The 26,039-nt window shown below is 40.8% G+C and overlaps 1 protein-coding gene across 1 annotated transcript in view; it reads left to right on the top strand.

The window, feature by feature from the left end:
• Nucleotides 1-26,039, top strand: part of RGS6 (regulator of G protein signaling 6) — a 217,021-nt gene that overhangs the window by 109,760 nt on the left and 81,222 nt on the right. The window contains 1 exon segment of the mRNA XM_036735239.1: nt 7,135-7,260. Within this exon segment, the coding sequence (XP_036591134.1) occupies nt 7,135-7,260 (126 nt within the window).

Raw genomic sequence — 26,039 nt, 5'->3', positions numbered from 1 at the left:
GGTGTAACTGCATTACGCTTAGTAGGCATTTACTAAACATTTGGTGAATGAAGCGAGTAACTTTGGAGACAAGGTAGAGAAATATGGACTGGTTATCACACTGGGTGACTCAGTCAGATGTAGTATATAGGATTCATGTTTCAGGAAGGGTCTGAACTAGACTTCTGAGGGTCAGTCAATTAGTCAACAAAGCATTCATTAAGCACCTAGTAAGCATTCTAGGAAGCTAGGTGGTGAAGTGGATAGAGCACTGGGCCTGGAGTCAAAAAGACCAAAGTTCAAATCTGACCTCAGATACTTACTAGCTGTGTTACCCGGAGCAAGTCACTTAACCCTTGCCTACATAAAGCTATAGAAGGAAATGGCAAACCACTCCAGTATCTTTGCCAAGAAAACCTCATGGTCAGTTGATCCATGGGGTCCTAAAGAGTTGGACACAACTGAACAACAATGCACCAGGCACCGTGCTAAGCACAGGGCGTACAAAGAAAAGCAAAAGATGGTCCCTGCCTTCAATGGGACCAATAGTTCTTAGGGCTCCTTTATCATACTAATGGATCATAGAAATTATATCAGGCTTGAAAAGGTACATGGGAACATGAAGGCTGACAAAACAAGTTTAAATGATGCCCGTTTCTGTTGGTTTTCAAAGTCAGAGAAGAGGCAAGCCTCAGTTTAGTTGAACTAGAATAACTCAGTGTCTTGTTTCTTCCCAACTAGCTAGAATTCATACCCCTCTAAATGGGCTTAATTTTAGGGCCCTGAGCCCAGAGGACCTTAGGAGTACCCTGGTCCTGCTGCACTAGATAACTGGTATCTGCCTAAGGCATTCATACTATAGTACCCAACCAGATTATTTGCTCTAATGCAAATATTAGACTTCATTCATAAGCCTAGAAGAGTCTCACAAGAGAGGTTAATTAGGTAATTGCTCTCTTCATGGGAACATGCATTTAGCTCTCTCTTTAGTGATTCTCTCTCTGTCTCTGTCTGTCTCTGTCTCTGTCTCTGTCTTGATCTGTGTGTGTGTGTCTGTGTGTGTCTCCCTCCATCCATCTCTCTCTCTCCATCCTGCATTGAAAGAAGAGCCCACCTTCAGCCAATGCCACCCCAAATCTGGCCTGAGCCATTATGACAAAGGCAGTGGTAGGTTGCACTTCATGAACCATAAAAACAGCAGGTACAATGGAGGGCTCACAGTCATGTTTCCTAAACTGTTATGTCATCTCTGAAGGCCAAGTAGCACTTGGGGTATTGAGAAGGACTGGAATTTAAGAATACGACAAAGAACCAAGGACATTTTTATATCAGTTGGCATTCTTTGTCCCTCTAGTGTATAGGGTCCCTCAGTGACATTTTCCCTAAGAGAAAGTCACTGGGAAAAGATACTGGAGTGGTTTGCCATTTGCTCTCCGGCACATTTTACAGAGAAGGAAACTCAAGCAGATAGGGTTAAGTGACTTGCCCAGGGTCACCCAGCCAGCAAGTGTCTGAGGCCAGATTTGAACTCAGGGAGATGAGTCTTCCTGACTCCAGGCCCACCACTCTATCCACTGTGCCACCTAGCTGCCCTGTAGCTGGATAGGTTTAGCTTTCTTGGTTGTTTTATCACTCAAGACACTAAAACTCCCCAATCTTCCCCTCTCCAAGGTCACTCATATCTCACTCATATTTGTCTAATTTTTTGAATCCGGACATAGATTTACCCTCGTTCCAGTTAAATTTAATCTTATTAGGTATCAAGATCTTTTTGGATCCCAGCTGTGTCCAGGATCCATCATATTAATTACCACTTTCAGGTTTGGGTCATTTGCAGATTTGATAAGCATTCCTTGTATGACTCCATCAAATTAATTCATAAAAATTTTGAGCAACACAGTGCCAAGGCCAGATTCCTGGGTCATTCCTCTAAAAACCTCCCCCCTAGTTGCTATCAACTGGTCAATGACTATTCTCTGGATCTGGTCATTCAACAAATTCTGAATCTACCTATCTGTGCTGTCATCTAGGGTCCCTCTTTCCTATCTTATCCATAATGTTGGCATGAGAGATGTTGTCAAGTGCTTCCTCTGATCTACCAGCTTGGTTAATCTAACTTCAAAGAAAAAGGAAATGAGGTTCCTCTGCCATGGTCTGTTTTCAAAGAAGCCATATTGGGGTAGGGGAGGCTGACTCAAAAGATGCTACACAGGTTAAGTGAACAAGAATTGGTAGCTGAGTAGGTATGAGAGAAAAAATTAAAGATTATCACCAAGATGAATGTGATGGTACCATTAACAAAAACAGTGAAATCAGAAGGAGGAGAAGGAATAACAGCAAAGATAAATGTGGTTTTCCATATGTTAAGTTTGAGGTGGGGCTAGACATTCAGATAGTGATAGCTTATAAGCATTTGACAGTGAACTTAAGAGAAAGATCAGGACTGGAAATGAAGTTTTAAAAATTATTTAGTATTTCATTTTTCCCCAATTACATGTAAAAACAATTTTTAATATTCATTTTTAAAGTTTTGAGTTCCAAATTCTCTCCCTTCCTTCCCACCTACCTCATTGAAAAGGCAAGCACTTTAAAATAGGATATACATGTGTAGTCATGCAAAACATATTTCCATATTAGTCATGTTGTAAAAGAAAATATAGATAAAAAACAAGAAAAATAAAGAAAATAAAAAAAATATGCTTCAGTCTGTATTCAGATTCCATCCACTCTTTCTCTGGGGATGGATAGCATTTTTCACCACAAGTCCTTCAGAACTGTCTTGGATCATTGTATTGCTGAGAATAGCTAAGTCGTTCACAGTTAATCATCTTACAGTATTGCTGTTACTGTGTACAGTGTTCTCCTGGTTCTGCTCACTTCACTCCGCATCAGTTCATGTAGGTCTTAGAAATGAAGTTTTACAAGTCACCTGCATAGAGCTAACAGGTGAAGTGGCAGGAGTGAATAATATTATTAAGGTATGTAGAATGAGGATGGAAAAAGGCCCAGGACAAAACTCTGGGGAACATGTACCTTGCGCCTTCAAAAAAGAGGACATAGAACTAGGAAAATAGACAGAGAAGGGCTTAGCTAGGTGGGAGAAGAACCAGGAGAGACTATTGTCTATGAAGTCAAGGTCAACACTGTGAAAATCTACAAAGGTCAAGTAGGATGAATACTCAAAAAGGATATTGGATTAAATGATCAGGAACATCATCATTGGTGATGTTTGAAAGAGCAGTTTCAGGTGGGGGTAAAAGTTTTTTAAGAAGTTGGGAAGTGGATAGTAAAGAAGTAGAAACATCAAGCACGGGAAACTTTTTTAAGGAGCTTGGCAGTGAAAAGGGAGGAGAGCTACAGAAACAAAAGTTAATGGAGTATGAAAAATCAAAGGAAAACATTTTTTAGAATTGGAGACCTATGGGTGTTTTTCGCGGCAGATGAGAAGGAGCTAGATGAGAGGAGGAGTTTAAAGATAAAGAGAGGATGTCTATTGGAGGTATGAGTGTGGAAAAGGAAATATGGGTCTAGGGTCAAAGAACCAGGGTTCAAACCTAGCATCTGATGCTTACCACCTCTGTGAAATTAGGCAAGTCATCTGGGCCTCAGTTTCCTAGTCTGTAAGGGTTGGCTTTAAGGTTACAGGTCTGTAAGAGGGTTGCTATATGGCAAGCTCTAAATCTGTGAGTCTATGAGTTGGATAAAGAGCATAGGTCAAGGTATGAGACTTAGGTCACTCCAGTAATAAGAAGGAAGGGACAGTGGATGACAATGCTGAGAAGTTTGAGGGAATTACAGAGGAGATCTAAGGGAACTCTCTGGCAGGTGGTCTCAGACAGCTCTCAGTGGAATAGTAAACGTGGTTACCTTCTAAGTGTCAGAAAGCAGGAATATGGTTAGGTTGTTGAAGAGAATGGAATTGGTTTGCAATGGTGTCTATAGTTCGCTAGAAAGAAAAGAGATGCATAAAGCAACAGGCAAGATCAAGCTGAGAATATACATCAGAAATTTGTATTTGGTGAAACCTGCTCCATTATTCAGCTGTCTTCAGTAATGCCCAGCCACCTGGGAATAGGGGTGAGAAAGCAAAGACAAGATGGGTACATGAAAAGTTGTTTAAGAGCATTATGGGAGTGGTCACAAAGCACCACATGATTGATCACCAAGCTCATGTAGGTGCTCAGATACCTGTAGCTTGCATTTAGGAGAGGGAAGTTTGTTGCATAGGGCATCCAACGACTATTGTAACCAACCAAGTATCCCAGTTTTATAGGATTTAGGATTCTTTAAGAATACATGCACATATAGGGGCAGCTAGGTGGTGCAGTGAGTAGAGCACTGGCCCTGGAGTCAGGAGGACCTGAGATCAAATCGGGTCTCAGACACTTGACACATGTACTAGTTGTGTGACCTTGGGCAAGTCACTTAACCCCAATTGCCCTGCCAAAAAAACGAACAAAAGAATACATGCACCCACACCCACACCCATACCCATACACACAAATATATATAGAGGCAGCTAAGTGGCACAGTGGATAGAAACTGGGCTTGGAATGAGCAAGACATCTTCATGAATTCAAATACAGCCTCAGACACTTACTAGCTGTGTGACCCCAGGCCCCACTTAATCCTTACTCCAGTATCTTTGCCAAGAAAACTCCAAATGGGGCCATAAAGGGTCTCAATAATTCAACAACACTGTATACATATGTGTGTGAGTTCTTTAGTACTAATTATCCATGTTCTTTTCCTTGATTATAAAGCTGATCATCCTGCCCTGAAAAAGGGTTGTGCCTTCAAAACTATGCAGCTGAGGTGGGAACTGCCTTTTGAATGTATTTGGGGGACCTAGGGACAGGTATTCTTACTTGTATCTACAGAACTCTGACTTAAAAACTCCTCTGGTGACTAATTATTCTCAGAACCTGCAGTGAATTTCCAGTCTGATAGCATGAGTACCACTGATGGACACAGAGAGGCACTTTCTCATAAAGGCAGGTTCCCATTATGACTTCTTGAGTCTGAGCTCTTGCTTTCACTGAAGGATATCATTGCTCCTTCCCCAGCATTTCTGGTTTCACCTATCATTGACTCTCAGGCTTTCTGGATGACCACAACAAACATTCCCTCTACAAAGCCAGATAAATAAACAAACAAACATAAGAAAAAAAAAGATGGTGGTGTTCTTTGTACAAAGGCTGGACAAGCCAGCCACCATATCCCAGGCACTATGCTAAGTGCTAGGAATACAAAGAATGGCAAAAGAAGGCCTGAATTGTTATCTGTGTACCAGAGAGTGACCCCAAAGACTGACAGTCCTTTCCCTCTGCATTCTGGCTTCAATTTGCTGCTGCAGCTGTTACCAGATGTAACTGTCACTGTTGTAATTCTATCTCTAAGACTTATCAGAGTCTGCCTGAAACCTTCGTTCAAAATACAAGTACCCAGTGACATCCACACCAGAGCTTGTGTTCTGAACTCAAACGGTTTACTGGTCTTATGCTACCCAGGCTTCTAAAATTATTGGTAGCTTCAAACCCAAAGGCATTTCTTAAAAAAAATAGTCCTCCTTATCACCCTGGAAGCCATTTAATGGGAATGATGCCTTGAAGTAAGTTTAGAAAAAGTTCTATATCCACATTCCTATCTCTCCAGTATTGGCCCACCTTGGTTATTCGTTCGGCTATTGGTTTATTTGTTTATTTCTTTGTGCTCCAAACCTGTGATTTCATTGGTGTAGACAACCATTGGTGGTAGGGAAACTCCCTCTGCCCATACAGGTCAGCAACCTATCTGTAATGTATGGTTTTCCTGGGCTGCTGGGAGGTTAAGCTATGCCCAGGGTCACACAGCTAAAGGTGTCAGGAGTGCAACTCAAACCCCCTTCTTCCTGACTTCAAGACCATCTCTCCACTTTTCTACATTGTCTTTCCCACCTTGTTATTGTTAAGGCAAATGGTATGAACATAGGTTATCTGTTATTTGATGGAGTTTCTTTTTCTATTGCAATGAGCTCCATGTTCCGAGGATTGCTCTGGGTTTCAGTTTCCACCTCAACTTCCTCCATTTTAAATTGCTCCTTTGATGTTCTTTGTGGCTTGCATATATATGTATATGTATGTATGTATATGTGTGTGTATATATATATATATATATGTGTATATATATATATATATATGTATGTATATGTATTTACTCACAGTAGAGCTGTCATTGGCAATTTTTGTACCTGAGGCAAGTAGCCCAAACTGAGTACATGACAAGCAACATGAAGTGGAACGGAGTGGGTGGCTTAGCACTCAGTAAGACTCAAGACGGGCATGGCTCTGGAGTTAGCACCTCCCCTTAGCCAGCCCCACCTTGGGCCCCACCCCAGTCACCAATCCACACCCACATAGGTTCCACACCTAATAGGGGTTTGGGTCTGGGGCTTAGCACCTAGTAAGGCTCAATGAAATACACTGAATTATTCAAAGGAAACAAAGGCCAACTAAGTACTAAGAGCCCATTTTGCTTACCAACACAGGCAGACAGAACAATCAGACAGCTGCAAGTGTGAAGTGATGTGAGCCTAAATCAGAGTGGTGGCAGTATAAGAGGAGAAAAGGGGGTATATATGAGATATATCACAAAAGTAAAATTGACAAGCTTTGGCAACAATTGGATATGGGGAGTACTGGCACAGAGAGTCAAGAGCCAAAGATAGTAACTAGGTTTTAAGCCTAGGGGCCTGGGAGGATGGCACTGCCCTAGACAATAATGGGAAAGTTTGGAAATAGAGGAGAGTTTGGGGGGAATGATGAGTTTATTTGGGATGGTCGAGTTTGAGATATCCACGGGACATCCATTTCGAGATGTCTAATCTCATTTGGAGATACGATACTGGGGATCGGAAGAATGGTTAGGGCAGGGTAAGCATATAGATGATAATTAAATCTATGGGAATAGGTGAGATCACCTAGTGAAATTGTATGGAGGGAGAAGAGAAGAGGACCAGGACAGTGGAGACTGCTGCTGATTTCTAAATGTATAGAGCACACAATTGCATTGAATGTCCAGCCCATTTGGAATGTTAACCCAAATATGTATGACACATGCTTTTTCCTCCCATTTATCTTTTTTCTAAAAAGACAAATAAATCTTTTATTCTCAAAGCAAAGAGCCCAGCCAACAACGTGTAAAGAGATGGGGATTCTCCATTGATGAGGTACTAAAGGACCAAGTGGGACGAGACCAGTTCCTACGTTTTCTGGAGTCGGAATTCAGTTCAGAAAACCTCAGGCAAGTCTCTGACAAGTTTTGAACTGTGTGTATAGTGTATGTGAATGAATACATTTACAGGATCTCTCCCTTGCTCCCTCCCTCTCTCTCTCTCTCCTCCTTTTCATTTTTCCTTCTCTCCCTTTTTTAATCCCCCAAATATATTAAAACTAATTATATTATGGTTTTAATAAGCAATTGATTGTTATAATTGTTTAAGCTTATTTAATTACTTCCCATCATACCTAGCATTGTGTCTTGATCATAGTAACCATGCTCAACAGATATGGAAAGGGGGAAGGGAAATGACATTTATTAAGCTATGTGCCAAGCACTGTGCTAAGAGCTTTACAAATGTTATTTCATTTTATTATTTATTGACTTGAATCGACAGGTTCTATATAGAAAGATTTTTCTTCAAATTCAGCAATACCTAGAAACTTTAAAGAGTAGAATTCACATTTCCATCAATTGGGAAATGGCTAAACAAGTTGTAGTATATGATTATAATGGAATACATACATTTGTGTAGTAAGAAATAATGAAGGGGATGGTTTCCGAAAAACCTGGAAAGTCTTATATGAACGGATGCAAAGTGAAGTGAGCAGAACCAGGAGAGCATTGGACACAGTAACAGCAATATTTTAACAATAATTAACTGTGGAAGACTTAGCTACTCTGTGGTTAATACAGTGATCCACAACAGTTCCAAAGACTCATGATGACAGGACTGTTGAACTCTGAGTGCAGATGGAAGCATTTTTTCACATTCTTTATGTTTATTGCTTTTTTCACAACTTAGTTGCGGAAATGTTTTGCACAACTTCATATGTATCTTATTTCTTGCCTTCTCCATGGGTGAAGGAGGGTGTGGAAGGAGAGAGAGAATTTTAAACTAAAATAAAAACAACAACAAAGAGTAGTAATCACATTTCAGCACCCCTAATTTTTAAATGCAAAATCCAGTTTGTTGCTTCAGAATTAAGATCATCTGAAATCATCAATGATTTAACAATCATCACCTCAGTCACTTAGTACATGGCAAGTACTCTGTGAGCTGCTGAGGAGACCAAAACCAGACATGGTCTTTGCCCTCAAGGAGCTTGCCATCTTGTTGGCGGGATGGGAGATTAAAGAGCAAAACAAAATAATGTGTTATTAAATGCTAAATTGTATGGCACAGATTGTTTTTGACCTCAGTTATCGAAGTTCCCCATGGTATCAGGGTGATGATGACATGATTTTCAGTTGACTTTGATTTGAGTGAGGGAGGGCTGTGCAAGGTCACCAGCCTCACTTTCTCTTCCAGAGCCATCTGGGTCCAGTGACCAGATATTCATCAGGATGACTGGAGATGACCCAAAATGCAATGGGAGAAATGGCCCTTTTAGGCTAAGGCCTTTTCAGGTTCTCACTTAATACCCATTCAGTGAAAAGGCCTTTTTAAGAAGTGAATCAAGGGATGGCCCTTTTAATTAGAAAAAGAAAAAAAAATCAAGCTGAGAGGGGAAGACTCTCAGGATTGCTGTTCCAAAGAGAAACAGTTACTATTGACAGTCACTATAAACCAGGAGGACCCAAAATATAGCCATTAAGTGGAGCTTGGGCAGGGACCTGTGAATAGACCCAGCTAGCTGGGTAACTCGTCTTCTCCCTCTCCCTCCACCTCTCCTTCTCCCTCTCCTTCGCCTTCTTCTCTCCAAAGGAAGACAAATTTTGATGGCCAGAAGCTACCCACTTAACTTGGGGTTTAGTGGCTAGATCTCTCTCTCTTTTCCTTCCTTCCTTCTTTCCTTCCTTCCTTCCTTCCTTCCTTCAACCCAGTTCACTCTGAAGCTCATAGATTGGATAACAATAGGTCCAACAGCAATCCTGAGGGTCTTCCCCTCCCAGCTTGATTTTTTTCCTTTTCTTTATTTAAAGGAGCCATCCCTTGATTCACTTCTTTTTTGTTGTTGTTTTTTTATTTAATTTATTTAATATATTTAGTTTTCAGCATTGATTTTCACAAGAGTTTGAATTACATATTTTCTCCCCATTTCTACCCTCCCGCCCACTCCAAGATGGCGTATATTCTGGTTGCGCCATTCCCCAGTCAACCCTCCCATCTGTCACCCCACTCCCCTCCCATCCCCCTTTCCTTTCTTCTCTTGTAGGGCAAGATAAATTTCTATGCCACATTTCCTGTGTATCTTTCTTCCTAGTTGCATGCAAAAACTTTTTTCTTTGTTGTTGTTTTTGAACGTCTGTTTTTAAAACTTTGAGTTCCAAATTTTCTCCCCTCTTCCCTCCCCACCCACCCTCCCTAAGAAGGCAAGCAATTCAACATAGGCCACATGAGTATCATGATGTAAAACCCTTCCACTATACTCATGTTGTGAAAGATTAACTATGTTTTGCCCCTTCCTAACCTGTCCCCCTTTATTGAATTTTCTCCCTTGACCCTGTCCCTTTTTGAAAGTGTTTGTTTTTGATTACCTCCTCCCCCCATCCGCCCGCCTTTCTATCGTCTCCCCTTTTTTATCTTCTTCCTCCTTTCCTGTGGGGTAAGATACCCAATTGAGTGTGTATGGTATTCCCTCCTCAGGTCAAATCCGATGAGAGCAAGATTCACTCATTCCTCCTCACCTGCCCCCTCTTCCCTTCCTAGAGAACCGCTTTTTCTTGATACTTTTTTTTAATTTATTTAACATATTTAGTTTTCAGCATTGATTTTCACAAGAGTTTCAATTACAAATTTTCTCCCCATTTCTACCCTCCCACCTGTTCCAAGATGGTGTATATTCTGGTTACCCTGTTCCCCAGTCAGCACTCCCCTCTGTCACCCCACTCCCCTCCCATCCCCTTTTCCCTTCCTTTCTTGTAGGGCAAGATAAATTTCTACACCCCATTGTCTGTGTATCTTATTTTCTAGTTGCATACAAAAACATTTTTGTTTGTTTTTGAACATCTGTTTTTAAAACTTTGAGTTCCAAATTCTCTCCCCTCTTCCCTTCCCACCCACCCTCCCTAAGAAGTCAAGCAATTCAACATAGGCCACATGTGTATCATTATGTATAACCCTTCCACAATACTCATGTTATGAAAGACTAACTATATTTTGCTCCTTCCCGACCCATCACCCTTTATTAAATTTTCTCCCTTGACCCTGTCCCCTTTCCAAAGTGTTTGTTTTTGACTACCTCCACCCCCATCAGCCTTCCCCTCCATCATCCCCCCCATTTATTTTTATCTTCTTCCCTCTTCTTTCCTGTGGGGTAAGATTCCCCATTGGGTATGTATGGTATTCTCTCCTTAAGCCAAATCTGATGAGAGCAATGTTCATTCCCCCCTCATCTGCCCTCTCCCCTCCTCCCACAGAACTGCTTGCTCTTGCCTCCTTTATGCGAGATAATCCACCCCATTTCATCTCTCCTTATCTCCCTCTCTCAGTATGTTCCTCTTTCATCCCTTAATTTGATTTTATTTCTTTTAGATATCTTCCCTTGATCTTCAACTCACCCTGTGTCCACGCTCTCTCTCTCTCTCTCTCTCTCTCTCTCTCTCTCTCTGTATGTATATATATATGTATATGTATATATATATATATATATATACACACACACACATAGATATATATATACATAAACATATATGTATGCATATTCCCTTCAGCTACCCTAATACTGAGGTCTCATGAATCATACTCATCATCTTTCCATGTAGGAATGTCAACAAAACAGTTCACCTTTAGTAAGTTCCTTGCAATTTCTTTTTCTTGTTCTTTTTCTTGATTACCTTTTCATGCTTCTCTTGATTCTTGTGTTTGAAAGTCAAATTTTCTATTCAGTCCTGGTCTTTTCACTGAGAAAGCTTGAAAGTCCTCTATTTTATTGAAAATCCATATTTTGCCTTGGAGCATGATACTCAGTTTTGCTGGGTAGGTGATTCTAGGTTTTAATCCTAGCTCCATTGACCTCCGGAATATCATATTCCAAGCCCTTCGATCTCTTAATGTAGAGGCTGTCAGATCTTGGGTTATTCTGATTGGGTTTCCACAATACTCAAATTGTTTCTTTCTGGCTGCTTGCAGTATTTCCTCCTTGATCTGGGAGCTCTGGAATTTGGCGACAATATTCCTGGGAGATTTCTTTTTGGGATCTATTTGAGGAGGCGATCGATGCATTCTTTCAATTTCTATTTTGCCCTGTGGCTCTAGAATATCAGGGCAGTTCTCCTTGATAATTTCTTGAAAGATGATATCTAGGCTCTTTTTTTGATCATGGCTTTCAGGTAGTCCAAGAATTTTTAAATTATCTCTCCTGGATCTATTTTCCAGGTCAGTGGTTTTTCCAATGAGATATTTGACATTGTCTTCCATTTTTTCATTCATTTGGTTCTGTTTTATAATATCTTGATTTCTCATAAAGTCACTAGCTTCCACTTGCTCCAATCTAATTTTTAAAGTAGTATTTTCTTCAGTGGTCTTTTGGACCTCCTTTTCCATTTGGCTAATTCTGCCTTTCAAGGCATTCTTCTCCTCATTGGCTTTTTGGAGCTCTTTTGCCATTTGAGTTAGTCTGTTTTTTAAGGTGTTGTTTTCTTCAGTGTATTTTTCAGTATTTTTTTGGGTCTCCTTTAGCAAGTCATTGATATGTTTTTCATGGTTTTCTCACATCCTTCTCATTTCTCTTCCCAATTTTTCCTCTACTTCTCTAACTTGCTTTTCCAAATCCTTTTTGAGCTCTTCCATGGCCTGAGACCTGTTCATGTTTTTCTTGGAGGCTTTTGGTGTAGGCTCTTGGACTTTGTTGACTTCTTTAGGCTGTATGTTTTGGTCTTCTTTGTCACCAAAGAAAGAATCCAAAGTCTGAGACTGAATCTGAGTGCGTTTTTGCTGCCTGGCCATGTTCTCAGCCAACTTACTTGACCCTTGAGCTTTTTGTCAGTGCATGACTGCTTGTAGAGCAAAGAGTACTTTGTTCCAAGCTTGAGAGGATGTGCTGTTGATTTCAGAGCTATTTCTATACAGCCAGCTCTACCACCCCAGCACTCCTCCTTCCCCAAGAACCACTAACCTGGACCTGACGCAAATCTTCAGCAGGCTCTGCACTCCTGCTCTGATCCGCCACTTAATTCCTCCCACCACATGGGCCTGGGGCCAGAAGTAACTGCAGCTGTAGTTCTGTAGCTGCACCTCCCCCGCTGCCCCTGGGGCAGTAGCCAAACCGTGAACTCTGTCCCCCGCAGATTTTCCCACTAACTTTCTCTGTTGTCTTTGGTGTTTGTGGGTTAAGAAGTCTGGTAACTGCCACAGCTCACTGATTCAGGGTGCTAGGGCCTGTTCCAGCCTGCTGCTGGTCTGGTTGGTCCTGCCGCTGCCCACGCTGAGCTCCATTCCCCTCTGCTCCATGCGTGATAGACCTCATCCAGTGACTGTCCAGGCTGTCCTGGGCTAGATCCCTGCTTCCCTCTGCTATTTTGTGGGTTCTGCAGTTCTAGAATTTTTTCCGAGCCATTTTTTATAGTTTTTTGGAGGGACCTGGCGGGGAGATCATGCAAGTCCCTGCTTTTCAGCCACCATCTTGGCTCGGCCCCCACCTTGATTCACTTCTTAAAGAGGCCTATTGGCTGAATGGGTGTTACCTCACTCTAAGTGAGAACCTGAAAAGGCTTTACCCTAAAAGGGTCTCCCATTGCATCCTGGGCCATCTCCAGTCATCCTGATGAATATCAGGCCACTGGACCCAGATGGCTCTGGAGGAGAAAGTGAGACGGGTGACCTTTCACAGCCCTCCCTCACTCAAATCAAAGTCAACTGCCAAGTCCTGGCACAGATTACAAATACTACACTATAAGGATCTGAAATTTCATAAGAACAAGTCCTAAGAATTGCCTGAGGCACATGGAGGTTAAGGGACTTTCTCTAATAGGCAGGAGATTTGAACCCAGGTCTTCCTCACTTTGAATCCAGCATTCTGGCCAATATATACCTGCCTCATCTTCTGTAAGTGTTAATGGGGTTTATGAAAGGGAAACAGCACCATGGACCAGGGTAATAGGGAGAGACTTCATGGAAGAAGTGGTACTGGATCTGTGAGTTGAAAGCATAGGATTAGAGAGGTTCATAGATAGATGATATATAGAGCATTTATTGAGTTTAAAAGTTCTTCAAAGGACCAAGCTGCATTAACTAGCATGATGCCTTTGCACGTACTCAAGATAATAGGATGAAAATGCTTATTTCAAAGTAAAATTATATCTTCTTGTAATTAGTTACATATAAGATGCCTTTATATAATTAGGAGAAATTATATGAAATTATAGCAAAATTATTTTTTAAAAATTATTTTAAAATTCTTGCATTAATCAACACAGTTGAGTCCTTCTAGTGCTAAAAACTTACTATGTGCCAAGCACCATGCTAAAGCACTAGGAATACAAGTATAAGCAAGGAAGACAACCCTACTCTCAAGGAGCTTATATTCTAATAGGGGAAGACAGCACATAGAGGGATATCTGGAAGTGGGGTGTGGGAGAAGAAATGCTTCTTTTCTTCTCTCTCAGTGTTTACATGACCATGTGATGTCCCCTCTGTTCGTTGTTGAATTCCAATTAGTAGGAGATGGTTGGAGAGGGGCAGGAAGAGCAGAGATTTCTGAGGGTGACAATGAGGCAGGCAAGGGAAGAAGAGGGAAAATCCAGTGTGAGTCAAAGCAAGAACGAGGGAAAAACACCGCTAACTTAAATAGTGGCTCCCTAAGAGAGAGCCCCCAATGTGGAGAGAGGGCCTCAGGGAGTAGGTTTGACAAGGTGAGGAGGAAGATGGGTATTCTATACAAGGGAGATGGGGCAGAAAAAGCAGAGAAATGGGACTCCTCTGTGCCATTGTGTCTCAGAAGGAGGTCTTTTTTGAGCATAACATAAGTAAGCCTAAATCAGTTAAATCTTTATATACAGACATGTATATATCATAAACCGGGTTACACTGACTATTTGACTTCTGAGTATATTGAAGCATTATGCTGGATAAATCTTTGATGGTTGTCTAAAAGTCCCAATTAAGTACCTCAGGCTGAAAGCTACTAGCCTTCCCGACTCCTCATCACAGTAGCAGAGTTGCCTAGCACGCAGTCATCAGAGGCTGGGAGATGCTTTGGAAGTAAAAACATCGCGGAGCCTGAGAGGTAGAGCAGCAGCATTACAATCAGCCACAGCAGGGTTTGCTTGAGTGTTGAGGGGGTGGGGGGATGGGTTGCAATGCTATTCAAGGGTCATTTCAGCCCCAGGCCCTGTCCAGCTGCTGTCCATTTAATCAGTCCCTTGAGTACCCCCTTCCCTTTCCACATCCCCATGATAACTTGCTGTAGGGTTTTCACTGACCTACTACTTCTCATCCTTACTGGGTAGGACCTCTGTAAACAGCTACATCCTTTACCCTATATCCCTCAGTGCACTATTATGGGGTTGCTGAAGTATTACGTTATTGTGAAGGGCACAGAAATGGAAGTGTCTGCTGGCTCAGCTTCTTCTGGGTCCAGTTGGGGCCCTTGCACTCTAAATGAGAAACATAATTTTATTCTTTACCCAGGAAAGCTCTGGGTGTAACTGAAACCACATATTAGCTCAGATTAGTTTCATGAAATATGCCATGCGCTTAAACCCCAGTGTGGGGCAGGAGAGTCTGTCTCTGCCAGGTGTTCAGACACTCATCCTTCTCAAATGAATCCAAAGGGGACCATAACTGGAAATCAAGCCACCGCCTCTGTGTGTCACTGCCAGCCCCTTTCTCCCATGCAAAGAAGGGCTCCATTTAACCTTGAGCCAAGGGGTGTGTGTGTGTGTGTGTGTGTGTGTGTGTGTGTGTGTGTTCAGGAGGACTTGTGAATGTGCCTGGACTTCTGTGTGCTCAGCATGCATATGTGTGGAGAGAGAATGATAACCCTGAGTTAGAAATGGTCTTCTAATGATCCCTGACAGGAACAAGGTTCGAGAAAATGGAACAGCTGGAGCTGAGAAATTCCCCTAAGAGCTGTTAAAATTCTCTCAGGGGTCCCAAATTCCATCGCTATTCCCACTACCTTCAAGAGAATTGGTTATCTGGGGAGAAGCTCAATTTACAGTCGCTCATCACTGAGACTCTTTTGGTTGCCAGGAACAATGCAGATTTTTTCCTCTTCTATTTTCATGTCCTGTGCTTCCTGGCTCACCAAGTATTTTCCTTTGTTCTTGATAATACAAAAGACTACACACCAAGCCCTTGTTAAGACCCTCATTTATAAGTGAGCAGGAACTTTTTGAAAATGTGGACATGTGTTTTCTTTTTTCATTAAAAATTATTTTAATTTTTAAAATATTGTTAATATGTTTAGTATTGTCTCCCCCCCGAACAGTCCCTCCCTTCTAACCAAGAAGTGTATCCATAAGCTGACACATTGGATATGTCTAACAGTATATGCTTCATTCCACAACTGTAGTTTGCCACCTCTTTGCTGACAGAAGGGAGATACTTTGCATCCTCAGTCCTGTGAAATCAAGATCGCTCATTGTATTCATCTGAGTTCCGATGTCTCTTTGTGTTATTTCCTTTGTATCGCTGTGTGTTGTGTTCCTGTGTATATTATTCTTTTGGTTCTCCTTACTTCATTCTCCATCAGTTCATATAATTCTTACTAAGTTTCTCTGGATTCTTCCTAACCTTCATTTCTTATGGCAGCAATAAGATAATACAGCATTGTATTCATATGCCCATAATGTATTCAGCCATTCTCTCATCAGTGGATACTAGGTTTGTTGCTACTACTACTACTACTACTACACACACATACACACACACACACACACACACACACACACACACACAATGTTGCTACAAATATTTTGGTATACATGGAACTGTTCCCTCTGTCTGAGCTGCTTGATAAATGCTTGATAAATTAATAAATGTCCAGCAGCAATATTACTGGGTCAGAGTTGTGAGTGTGTGTGTGTGTGTGTGTGTGTAAGAGAGAGAGATGGAGAGAGACACAAAGAGAGAGAGAGAGAGAGAAAGAGAGAGAGAGAGAGAGAGAAGTTTTAGCTGTTCTTCTAGCATACCACCATAATGATTGGACCAATTCATAGCTATGACAACAGTATATTATGGTATCTGTATTTTCACAGCCCCTCCAACAATGACCATTTCCATTTATTCTTTTGTTATCTTTGCCAGTTTGCTGTGAGATAAAGCCTCAGAGTTGCAGATCCATGTATTCCATCCAAATATAGGATGTTCCTAATGGTTTTCAAAGGTCTGGGTCAGGGGTGGGGAACCTGTGGCCTGGAGGCCACATGTGGCCCTCTAGGTCCGCAAGTGTGGCCCTTTGACTGAATCCAAACTTCACAGAACAAATCCCCTTAATAAAAGGATTTGTTCTGTAAAACTTGGACTCAGTCAAAAGTTTTTACTTGGATCTTTAACTGAGTCCAGGTTTTACAGAACAAATCCTTTTATTAAGGGGATTTGTTCTGTGAAGTTTGGATTCAGTCAAAGGGCCACACTTGAGGACCTAGAGGGCCACATGTGGCCTCCAGGCTAAAGGTTCCCCACCCCTGGTCTAGGTGGTGCAATGGGAAGATTATATTGAAGTTATTATTAAATAGATTTACATTTTCTAGACCTATAAGTAGAAATTCTTGCTATAACCTATTTCTAAGAGTGCCTCCAAAATGAGCATTGACTGGGAAGTATTCGTTGGAAGAATGGTGGGATCTGCTTTATGAGATAATGATTCCTTGGGTCAGTGTATACCACATTATCATTTCTGGTGGGATGTCAGAAGTGAAACATATTTGTGTCCAAACCTGCTTCATGGATCTCAACTAACCCCGGCTACATACACCTCCCTAGCAAAGCCAGGTGCAGTTACTTTGAAGGCTCAATCACCAGTTAGTTGAGTTTCCAGCCATGTTTGGGAGTGCCGAATGGAGGTTGACAAAGAATACAATGCTCCCACCGTTGTAAACCAAACTTGTTTTTATTTGATGTAAGAATCTCTAGGACACTTGATTTATGGCATATTTTGAAGTCGTAGCTACAGTGAAAAGCAACATGATAGGACATATCATGGGGGGTGGAGGAGTGGGAGAAGGGAGCACTGGACTTGAGGCCTGGGTTCAAGTTCTCACTCTGGGCTATTCATTATAGGTAAGTTTCTGAGCTTTGGCTTCTCATCTGTAAAAATGGCACAAAGCATGTGTAAGAAGCAATATTTGTAGCTGTCAAGTCTTGTACATATATCAATTAATGAACATTTATTAACTGTTTATTCTGTGCCAGGCATTCTGAATGCTGCACACTAGTAATACAAAGACAAAAATAAAACAGTCCCTGCCTTCAGATAACTTATATTCTATAAGAACTTTTACATGTGAGTTGTTATGATTATTATTATTATGTTATAACTTTTCTTCTTAATGGTCCTGTGAGACAAGGGAGGCTTGGAGCAGCTAGGGAACACCATAGTACATACAGTACCAGGCCTAGAGTCAGGAAAATTCTTCTTCCTGAGTTCAAATCCAGCCTCATTTACTAGCTGTGTGACCCTGGACAAGTCACTAGACCCTGTTTGCCTCAATTTCCTCATCTGTGAAATGAGCTGGAGAAGGAAATGGCAAACCACTCCAGCATCTCTGCCAAGAAAACCCCAAATGGGGTCACCAAGAGTCACACACGGCTGAAAAGATAACTGAACAACATTATCCCCAGGGAGTACAAGAGATAAGTAAACACATTTTTCCTTGCCAGTATAAGCAGTTCTTCCTTCATGCCAGGACACACAATGCTTACTCTTGACTGTGACCATATAGGAGCTTCAGTTAAAACTCAGATGTAATTTTTGCTTGATTCCCTGAGACATACTGTCACCTCTGAAATCAATGCGACCCCGTTTCACAGACCAGGATAGCAACCTCCCATAACCTAAAACGTGAACAGAAATTAGGCCTTTCTTCCTGTAACAGTGGAAAAGATGGTTAGATTTGGAGCCCAGAGAACCTAAGTTCAAATAAATTCTAGCTGTGTGCTCTTGGGCAAATCATTAAACCCTCTTGGACCTCAGTTTTCTCATTTGAAAAAAGAAATGAGAGGGCCTAGTGGGATCTCTTTCAATCCAAATCTCTACTTCTTTTCCTTTCTCTCAGTGTTTTCATGACAGGAGAATCAAAACACTTTATAATTTTCCCTCTCTTCAATTGAATTTAAATTAGCAAACACTTGTTAAATGCCTGCTATGTGCAAGACACAGAGTAGGTAGCGCAGAAATCAACAGCACCAGAAGCTGCAGATATTAACTTAAAAAACAAGAAGACCACTGTCCTCAGGGAGTTCTCACTCTGGTAAGGGAGGATAGATAGATAGATAGATAGATAGATAGATAGATAGATAGATAGATAGATAGATATGGATGGCCAGACAGGTGGATGGCCAGACGAACAGATGGACAGACAGAGACAGATAGATAGACAGATAGACTGACAGATATGTGCACACATATATAGATATATACACACACGCATATGTATATATCCATATATATAGCATGTACTGATATTTATAATACTAGATAGAGTGATTATTATAAATGATTGTTGACTGATGGAGCAAAGGAGAGATCCGGGCAAAGTGCTCTAGGAAAATTCAAGGAGAGATCAGTTTCAGCTTGGGGGATCATGGAAGAGGGAGCACCAAAGATGAGTCTTGAAGGAAAAGAAGAATTTTGATAGAATGAGACGAAGCAGGATTGGAATGGCCTATGTCAATACTCTACCAAGAAGCAGGAGATGGCGCAAGGAACTCAGGGAACAGCTGTAGCTCATTATGGCCAGATGTTGAGTCCATGAAGGAAAATAATGTAATATAAAGCCACAAAGGTAGGTTGGAACGAGATACTAGAAGGCCTTCTATGCCAAGCTAAATAATTTCACATATTCTTCTCTCTGTCTCATCCCTCTGAAATGTCCCCTATACTTCTTATTTTGGTTTTCTCTAGCTTAGCACAATTTTTAAGATGGCAGGGCATGAGTTAAAACCTCCAAAACAGGCAGGAAAGAGAACCCCTTACATTTTTTATGAGCTGTTCCATCTCCTGAGAGAATGGAGTTGTTCTTCTAACCTGCAGATTGATTACCCCTGTTCCACACGGTGTCAGCTGAAAGAAGAAGCAATTAAAAGAAAGCATGGGGGAAGCTCCAAGTTTACCCCCTAGGAGACGCAAACTAGCACAGGGACCCCCAAAGTCCTGTCAAGACCACAGGGTATACTCTGTGCTCAGTGGAATTTGTTCCTAGCCCAAATATCACCAGTAGTTAAAGAAATGAGAAAAAAGTGGTAGGACTCTGAAACATTTCAGCCATGACAAAACAAATGGAACTAAGCATTCATTCACATCATGATCAGTCATTAAGGTTAGTAAAGGGAAGCTAGGTGGTGCAGTGGATAGAGCACTGGACTGGGAATCAAGAAGATTCACCTTTCTAAGTTCAGATCTGATCTCAGACACTTATTAGCTGTGTGACCCTGAGCAAGTCATTTCACCCTGTTTGACTCAATTTCCTCCTCTGTAAAATGAGCTGGAGAAGGAAATGGTGAACCACTCCAGTATCTCTGCCAAGAAAACCCCAAATGGGGTCACAAAGAGTCTAACATGGCTGAAATGATTCAACAGTATAATTAAGGTTGGCAAAGCGCTTTATGTAAACTCATTTTTATTTGATTCTCATGACAGCCCCATGAAGGAGGTGCTATGACTCTCCCCATTTTACAGACAAGGTAACAGAGAATCACATCCTTGATGTTGCTATGAAAGAAAGATTGCAAAGACATAGAGACAAACCAGTGTCTCAAGTTCAGTCTGGTCTGCCTGTGTCCAGGTTTGGCCAGCAGAGGGCATGGAAACTCTTTTTCTTATAAAGGAGTTTGCTTGGGAACTAAGCTGAGTACTTCCGTAGCTGCTGAAGCAGTTTTACACACTCCAGTGCCTGGTTACGAAAAATGCTGTGAGCCAGGAGCTCTCGCATTGTACCAGGCAGAACTTCCTGGCAGCATTTTCAGAACTGCCAGCCACCATGGGGAGTTCCTAATTCTGTAACCAGTTTTAAAAGCCACCTCCTGTGGCAAGGGACTAAAAATGCCAGGATCCAGGCTGGGAGGAAATAAAAGCCTGGCTCTGAACTTAACTTGATCCTGCCTGTGTGGATGTTTAAATTTCTGCCCCAGTATTAATGGTATTTGCCCTTAGCCTATCTTCCTCTCAGCCTCCCTTCCCTGCCTTCTCCCCAAAAAGGTTTCTTTGGAGTCCTGGATTTTGAATTGGGGGAGCTCATTAGGGCTGTACAAACTGCCAGCACACTGGTTGATGGCTGTTCACTGGCAATGACTCTGAGAAGGGAAGGACAGGTGGTTCTCCATGATACGGATGTGTCTTTGTGGCTCAACAGTCGTTCCAGGCCTTCTGCATTAAGTAGAAGAGGCTTAGTGCTGGGCGGGTGGGTTTTCTGCTGCTGATTCCCTGCTGGCATCTAGGGAGAGGAAGATACCTGCAGTCCTTTGATAAGAGCTGAATGTGAAGGAAACCAGGACCATGCCCCCCCCAACCCATCAGGCACTGAGGGAGTAGCTCTGTTATCCTTTTCATGGGAATATTTGCCTGGGAGCCGAGAGTTTGGAGATTCAGGGGTCTGAGGGTCCCAGCTCAGGACTGTGGGGCTCAAAGATAGCACAACAAAACCACAGATACTGCCCTGAATTTCAAAACAAGCAAAGGCCCCTTTGAAGTCATGGCCAGATGCCATTTTGACAGCTTTGTCAGTGTGACCATAGCCCAGATGCGGCAGGTCATCTCAGGGGAATGCAGGCAGCTGACAGGAGAGCGCCCATGATATGTGCTGAGTGGGGGGCCCAGCAAAGAAATGCCAGGGGAAAGAGACCCACACAGCCATATCCAGTTCTCCTTTTGTGGTACAATTTTTATCCCTTACATCATTATCACTTTGGCTTCCCAATAGATTCTCAACATTTTGAATTTCACTGTTTTTTTTTAAAGATTATTTTAAAATTCATGGTTAGATGAAAAATTGGACCTTCGTTCCCTTGGGTTATATAGCACACTGTACAGAATCTCCCAGACAACAGAGAGCATTGGGGCAGTCTCTAACGACAGGAGACAGGCAAAGGTCAGGAGCAGTCTGGTCCTTTACTTCTTCTAAAGGTCTTCCCAGAAGACCCGGTAGTTCATCCAGGGCACAAGGGACAGAAAATTGCGCAAGATGAATGCCTTCTTGGGACTGTAATGAGGATAGGAAATGATCCAGATGTCCGCCATTTGTGTGAGAAATTGCACAGCCCCAGTAGTCTTTGGGAAGAATGCCTGCATTAATGATGCTGACTGCAGTGGCCCAAAGGAAGTTTGTCCTCCAGCCTCCCAGCACTGCCTCAGTTTTCCTTCCCAGGATTGTAACCTTAGCCTCTCCCTCACTCCCATAGTCAGTTTGTTGTCAAGTCTTGTCTATCTTACTTACATTACACCTAGCATCTCTTTTATTCATTCCCTTCTCCCCACTCATGCAGCCCCTATCCTAGTTGAGACCCTCATTATCTCTCACCTTAACATCTGCAGTTACCTCCTAAATGGTCTCTCTGCTTCAAATCTATCCTTTCTCCCATCCAGCCCATCCAAATTGATATTTCTAAAACACAAATCTGACCATGTTGCTCCCTCAAAAAAAATGTTTAGTAACTCCCTATTGCCCCTAGGAAAAATCTAAAATCTTCAGCCTGTCTTTAAAGTCCTTCATTTCTTGGGTCCCAATCTATACTCCCTTTTGGGAACTCTGAATTCTAATCAAATTGGCTTGATAGCCAATTCTTCATAAGCAACATTCTATTTCTTTCCACTGTGCCTGTGTACAAATGGTCCATAGTCTGGAGTGAACTCTTTTTTCAACCCCACCTCCTATAATTCCTGGCTTCCTTTAGAATATAGCCCAGGTGCTACCTCCTGTATGTGGCCTTTCCTGAACCTCCAGGTGTTTGTATTCTCTTCCTCTTGCATTTCTTACATTTTACTTCGCATACATTTGATATTACTTATCTGTATACCTATCATCTCTTTCTGTTGAATGTGAACTCCTTGAGGTCAAGACCATTTTTTTTGTCTTTCTATTGGGGTACTCTAAGTAGTAAATATTTGTTGAATTTAATTGAAGGGCAAGTCTTTTTTTAATCTTTTTTTAATCTTTTATATTTTATATCTTCAAGTCTGGAAACTGCCACAGCTGCCAGTGATTCAGTCCCAAGTCCTGCTCTGTGTTTGCTAGGGACCGCTCTGTGCTGGCATGGTCTGGGTTGGAGTGGTCTGTGCTGGCATGGTCTGGGTTGGAGTCGTCTGTGCTGAACTGTGCTCCTTTCTCAACCTGGCACAGCAGACCTGTCCTGTCTACCTTCCAGGTTGTCTTGGGCTGGAAATTTGTTTCACTCTGTCTTTTTGTGGGTTCTGCTGGTCTAGTATTTGTTTAGAGTCATTTTTACAGGTATTTGGAGGTATTTTAGAATATTTTAGCATCAGGGGTCTCAAGTGTAGTACACAGCCTGTTTGCCAGCAGTGCTACATGCTATTCACAGAATTACTTAAAACTGAAATGGCATGCATTATTAGGTAGAGGCAGACCAAGAGATATGTACCTTTGTTATTATTAATGCAAGCATTGTAACATAAAGAGCAGGACAGCAGTGGTACTAGCATTCTGTGGCTCAAAACAAGTCATGATGTAATCTTTTTGAGGCCTGTTCTCCAGAACCCTTTCTGTTCCTTTAGAGAAATATTGATAGTTTTTTTCTTTTATTATTTAATAGGATTTTAATTTGAATTTTTCATTATTCTGAACTTGACAAAATATCAACATTAACATATTCATATACAAAGAATAGAAAATGAGGATTGTAAGTGAACCACAAACCCGTATTTGAAATTTCTTGGTTTTTAAAAAATTATATAACAAATTCACTGCATTAGTTCCAGAGCTGTCCTGCTTATGTATTCCCCTCTAGAAGATTCCCTTCTATTCTGTGAATTTTAAAAAATGTTTCAATGATACTCTAATTTCTTTTCTTTTTGGTTTCACCATAACTGCCTTCCCCCTCTCAACTCTTCCCTCCCCCAAACAAAATGTTTTTCCTTAAAAAAAAAAAAAGAAAGAAGCATAGCAAAGAAAAACAAATCCAAAAATTTTCTGAGTCTGAAAATATTTGTCTCATTCTGTACCTCTAATTCATCACTTCTCTGACAAGGAGTGAGAAGCATGCTTCCTCATCAGTTTTCCATAGTGATGACTGGTCACTATGTTATAAAATAGAGTTCTTAAGTTTTTCAAAGTTATTTTTCTTTACAATGTTGCAGTTATAGTATGAATAGTTCTGCTCATTTCACTCTGTATCCATTTTTATTGCTTCCCAAGAGTCTCTGATTTTGCCCTTTTCACCATTTCTTATGATGCAATAGTATTCTCTTACATCCATATAACATAATTTGTTCAGCCACTCCTCAGTTGATCAGCACTGCTTTAGTTTCTGGGTTTTTGCTACAACTGCACATGCCACAACAAATATTTTTGTACATGTGGGATATTTCCCTCCTTCTCTGTCTCTTTGGGATATATGAGTAGTAGTGCTGTCACTGGATCAGAGATCATGTACAGTTAAAGGACTTTTGGGGCGTATAGTACCAAAATCGTTTTCGTGAATGAGTAGATTGCTTTACCCCTGTTCTTAATGGAAAGGCATTTAGCATTTCTCCTTTACAAATAAAGCTGGCTCTTGGTTTTAAATAGATACTATTTGTGATAGTAAAAAAATTACTATAATTCTTAATGGTTTTAACATAGGTGAGTACTGTAATTTTTAAAAAGCTTTTTCTGCATCTGTTGAAAACATCAGGGCAACAAGGTGGTACAGTGGATAGAGCACCAACTCTGGAATCAAGAGGACCTGAGTTCAAAACCTGCCTCAGATGCTTACTAGCTATATGATCCTTGGGCAAGTCACTTAACCCCAATTACCTCAAAAAAACCCACATGATTCTTTTTGTCATGTCTATTGTGTTCATAATTCATAAAATTAAGACAACCCTGAATTCCTGGTATAAATACAATCTAGCTATAGTTTAAATACTTTTTCTATAGCCTTTTAATAATAGTTTCATGTTTTGTTGATATTAATTAGGAATATATTATTCTATAGTTTTCTCTTTTTTGTCTCTTCCTGGTTTAGGCATAAAAACTATATTTAATCCATAGAAAGAATTTGTTAGAATTCATCCCTTTCCTACAAACAGTTTTTGTAATGCTAGAGTTAATTGTTCTTTGAAAGCTTGATTAAATTTACTTATTAATTCATTTGGTTCTGGATGTTTTTTTTTTCCTTTGGAAGTTCACCTATGCTTCTTTGATTTATTCTTTGACCAGCCAATATTTAGGCTTAAAATATTTAGTCTTCATTAAAGTTTGAACCCTTTCTTCAGATGCCCTTTATTGATGATAATTCTATTGCATCAGGGTCAGTAAAAGATATGCTTAATCTTTCTGCTTTTCTGCATTTGTTTACAAAGTTTTTATACCCCAGCACATAGCTTCTGTTAAGGTACCATGAATAGCAGAACTAGATTCATATTCCTTACAATTCACATTCAATAATTGCCAGGACCTATCAAGTCTACCTTTTAAAAAAAATCTACTCAGGTCTTTAGCTTATTTTTTTTAATCTTTTTAAATTTATCTAACAAAAAGGAGAGAGAACACATTGAAGTCCCCAGCTATTAGAGTTTTGTTTTCTATTTTACCCTGTACGTTGATTAACTTTTCCTTAAAATACTTGGATACTTTGTCATACAGTGTATATATAGTAAATATTGATATTATTTCATTGTCTAAGGTGCTTTTAGGCATGATGCAGTTTCTTTTAACCATGTCTAAGTTTACTGTTATCTTGTCTGAGATTATGACAGCTACCTTTACTTTTATAAAGTCACTTGGAGCATAATAAATTCTATTCTAGTCCTTCATTCCAATTGTGGAAATCTTTGTATGTAGTGCGTTTCTTATAAACACGTTATTGTTGGAATCTGTTTTCTGATCCCTTTTATTCCCTTCCTTTATTTTATGGGTGAGTTTATCTTGTTCATGTTTACAGTTATTATTATTAAATTTATATTTTCTTCTATCATATCCTCATATACAACTTCCTCCCATTGCTCCCCACATCCCTCTTTAGAAGGAAGGTGGTTAAAGAGGATTGTGATAAACAGAAGTAATTGACATATCCAGCTTCCATTCCTCTACTCCTCCTTTCACTTTACCCAGACTCCAATCTTTTGGTTCTTACCCTTCTTTCTTTTTGATACCCTCCTTTATTATTCACCTCTGAAGCTGAATTTTGTTTTTCTTCCCTGAATCTGTCCTCCCTTTTACACCCTACCCTTTCTTCTGTTTGTCTATGCCCTCATAAGTTTAACTTATTTTTAGAGTAACTGTGTGTATGTGTATGCATACCTTTTTGGTTCATATAATAGTAAGGCTCACATGATGCCCACTCCCCCACCTCTTTTTGATGTTTGCATATATTTCTTGCATACCTCAGTTATAATAGTTCTTCTTTCTTCTTCCGTAGTATATTCCTTTTCCATTCCTTTTTCTTTACTCTCTTAAGACCATCAAAGCAGAACAAAACCACACTCAAGCCCTGTATTTTTAACATTTTTATCTCCAAGACCCTATTAAGATTCTAAAGGAGC

This window comes from Trichosurus vulpecula, chromosome 8, assembly GCF_011100635.1.
Source record: "Trichosurus vulpecula isolate mTriVul1 chromosome 8, mTriVul1.pri, whole genome shotgun sequence".
Taxonomy (NCBI): Eukaryota; Metazoa; Chordata; class Mammalia; order Diprotodontia; family Phalangeridae; genus Trichosurus; species Trichosurus vulpecula.
Note: the sequence above shows the minus strand (reverse complement) of the source record. Positions and strands in the feature narration are given on the sequence as shown.